Source organism: Saccostrea cucullata, unplaced genomic scaffold (genome assembly GCF_032062105.1).
Source record: "Saccostrea cucullata isolate Sc308-1 unplaced genomic scaffold, CSIRO_AGI_Scuc_v1 ctg2744, whole genome shotgun sequence".
NCBI lineage: Eukaryota > Metazoa > Mollusca > Bivalvia > Ostreida > Ostreidae > Saccostrea > Saccostrea cuccullata.
The window spans coordinates 210,001-213,238 of NW_026923407.1; the positions used below are offsets into that span (position 1 = coordinate 210,001).

The following is a 3,238-nucleotide window of genomic DNA, read 5'->3' on the forward strand; positions in this document are numbered from 1 at the left end:
AACAAATTCTAAACAGTGGGGAATAAAATGTAATTATCTACATGATCAGTATGTCTTACTATCAGAAATCACAAACATAATACAGGTATTTGCGTAACGTATGAGTTTCATTCCTGACTCTGTTAATGTGTTTAGGAATACAGTGCATCCTCTAGGGTACGTACCTTGGTCGTCTAAACATGGAATCTGGGTGTTTATTGGTAGATCTACCCTCCCTAGCTGGCCTAGTAAACATTTATACAAACACAGTTTACTAGTCCAATCATGCATTTCCTCTCAAAATTTTAAAATGACATACAGGACAATATGGGACCTCACAGTCTAATCATATTAGTACACTGACAAGAAAGTACAGGTCAATAATATCCTTTTACAAGTTAAGAATTTATATTTCTTGATCCACTGATAACTGCCTTTAAAACTGTCTTCTGGATACCAATATAAATCTTTTCTTCCCCTAATATTTTCTATATTTTTTGCTTCAAAGAAAACTTGTATTCACTGCATGATGAGCATTTGGGTAACTTTAAACATGTACATACATATAATATCTTACAAATGTATGCAGATATATATAATTGGAAACTTCAGGAAAAAAAGAAAAGGAAAGTTATGAAGAGAACTAAAACAAGATTACATGGAATAATGTAAGAAAACCCTTTACACCAAACCCACTACTACAGAAAAGATTATCAAAAATATGTGAATATAAAGAAAAAGAATCTTACCTTGTTCCACTATCTTGGCGTTTTCTCTTGCTATCTTGTCTGTTTTCGTCAGTTTTACTGTCTTTGTGAGTGTCCTTGACCTGTGACCTTCTCCTTGGTTCTGGTTGACCTGTCTCGGGTGTGACCTCTGTAGTGTCTGACAAGGTCTGTGGGGGGAGTGAGGGAGGGGGGACCTCCTCCTCTGGGAGTGGGGGCAGCTCCTCCTCAACTGATATTTTTATTAAAAAATAATTCAGTAAATATTTCATAACTTACTAGATAGGGGATAGATTTAATCATGTTAATGCTTTATAGTGACTACCAATACTTTAATTTCTTACAGTACATATTAAAATCACAAAAGAGAATCTTCAAATAGGCTTCTAATTTACAGTGTTTTTGTACAAGGGGAAATAATCCCTGCAGCATATTATCATGTAAAACATTTTTGTATATACCTTAATACCTAATAATTTCTGGCAAATAAAAAGCTACGGCAAAAAAACAAAAGATTTTGAAATCTCTTTGGCATAGATGTACACCTCTACAGTATAGGTGGAATTTTTAGCAAGGCTCAAATTTGGTGAAATATTCCTTAAAATTAAGTTCTTTCTTTCAGTGAGAAGTCATTTCAATAGTTAATGGATACCTAAAAAGGCAATCTTCAATGTAGAGTGAATTGTAAGTTATATTTTAAAAATCTCTAAATACTCTCGCTAAAAATGCCAAAATTTACTTTTCATATTGCATTTACCTGTACTGGAGACGTCCATGATGATTTCTTCCTCCACCGTCACCACTTCCTCCACCACTTGCTCTTCCATCACGACCTCAGAGTAGCTGGCACTGGTGTACGGCTGACTCTTCTCATTGAAGATGGAGGTGAAATCCTCAGAGGCATATCTGTATAGTGTTATAATGTACATTGTTAAAGATGGAGGTGAAATCCTCAGAAGCATATCCGTACAGTGTTAGAATGTACAATTTATAAGTTTACTCAATATTTGTAGCAACAATATGGAAGCAGAATAAAATTTTGATTTTAAAATATGTGAATTTAGGACAATTGTTTAAACAGATTTTAGTTTTCAGATTTACATGAATGTCATACAACCAACACACACAAGTCAACATATTGACTGATATTTAAATCCCTTGTCTTAGTAAGGACATAATGCTGGAGTTTAAATCAAACAATATATCTGTTTTGAAGACAATTTGGTAGATGTAATAAATGTATTATATTATTCCATGCTCAAAAGTTTAAGTGAAGCTAACACCAATATCTGCAGGACAATGGAATGGATAATAATCAATACTGGCTAACATAATCTTGTGGATATTGATTCTGTTGCCAAAATTAGCCATTGTAATGGGAAAAGGGAAAAATGCAATGGACAAGACAGGGATTCAAACCTGTACCCCCTGAATCTCCAGTCAGGTGCTACTGTGGTTTCATCAATATTCATTGAGCACCAATTTCCGAGGATTTCGTTGTTGAGCAAATCCAAATGTTCATTGAATTAAGAAATATGAGATTCATTTGTATAGGCAATGCTTTTGTCCAGCAAATTACATCTCTTTTAAAAAATCCACGAAAATGAATGCCAACGAAAATTGATGAAACCACAGTATACCAACTGAGCTATCTGGTCACTGGTGAATGAACCCTTCTGACTCTTTGGACAGCTACACTAACATCTCACTTTACAACATTTTCAGCCACATCACTAACATACCGTATATACTCGCCTATAAGTCGGTTATATTTTAGAAGTTCATTTTAGAAAAATTGACCTTCTATAATACCAGTCTTTTTATATCTCGCCTGTAAGTCGGACATAGTGTTTTGGACCAAAGTTTAACTCCCAAAAAAACCGACTTATAGGCGAGTATATACGGTACCTCCTATTCCTGGTTCTCTGTCGTCTTAAGGCTGCCTTCTTCTCCATTACTTTCTGTTTAGTTAACTCCTCCTTCAGCTCGGCCTTTGTCTTCCGTTTCTTTTTCTCGGGAGAGTCCGGGACTTTCTTCACTGGAGATTTTGTTTTGTCCTTAGTTGGCGATTCATCCTGGTTTTTATCGGTATCTTCAGACTCTCCTAATCATAGAATTACAATAAAAGGATATCATTTACTATTACTGGTAATTAGTACACATATTTTTGAAATACGTTATCTATAAGCCAACTATGAAATCTATAATCCGGTGAGGGGTACCAATTTTTTTAAAATCAATTGAGAAAATAAAACAAAAGAAAATGTCTTGCCGGTATATAAACCTTGCATATGCAGAAAAGGAGAGTAAGTAAGTATACATGTTATAATGCCTTTAAGCATGCTCTCAGTGCTGCGGTCTTTAAAAAACTCTTACCCTCTTTCTTGACTGGTGAGGACTTCTCCTTCTGTTTCTTCCTCTCCTCTCGTAGTCTCGCCTTCTCTTCTTCTCTCTCTTTCCTCTTGGCCTCCAGCTCAGCTCTCCTCTGCAGTCTCTTGGTGTATCTTTCTTCTTTCTCCTTTGCCTATTTGATA

General features: G+C 35.3%; 1 protein-coding gene across 1 annotated transcript in view; it reads right to left on the reverse strand.

The window, feature by feature from the left end:
• Nucleotides 1-3,228, reverse strand: part of LOC134263930 (serine/arginine repetitive matrix protein 1-like) — a gene marked incomplete at its 5' end in the record, with an annotated part of 11,040 nt that extends 7,812 nt beyond the window's left edge. The window contains 5 exons of the mRNA XM_062746284.1: nt 165-224; nt 729-936; nt 1,462-1,610; nt 2,613-2,808; nt 3,081-3,228. Of these exons, the coding sequence (XP_062602268.1) occupies nt 165-224; nt 729-936; nt 1,462-1,610; nt 2,613-2,808; nt 3,081-3,228 (761 nt within the window). The remainder of the gene's footprint in view (nt 1-164; nt 225-728; nt 937-1,461; nt 1,611-2,612; nt 2,809-3,080) is intronic.
• Nucleotides 3,229-3,238: the final 10 nt, after the last annotated feature.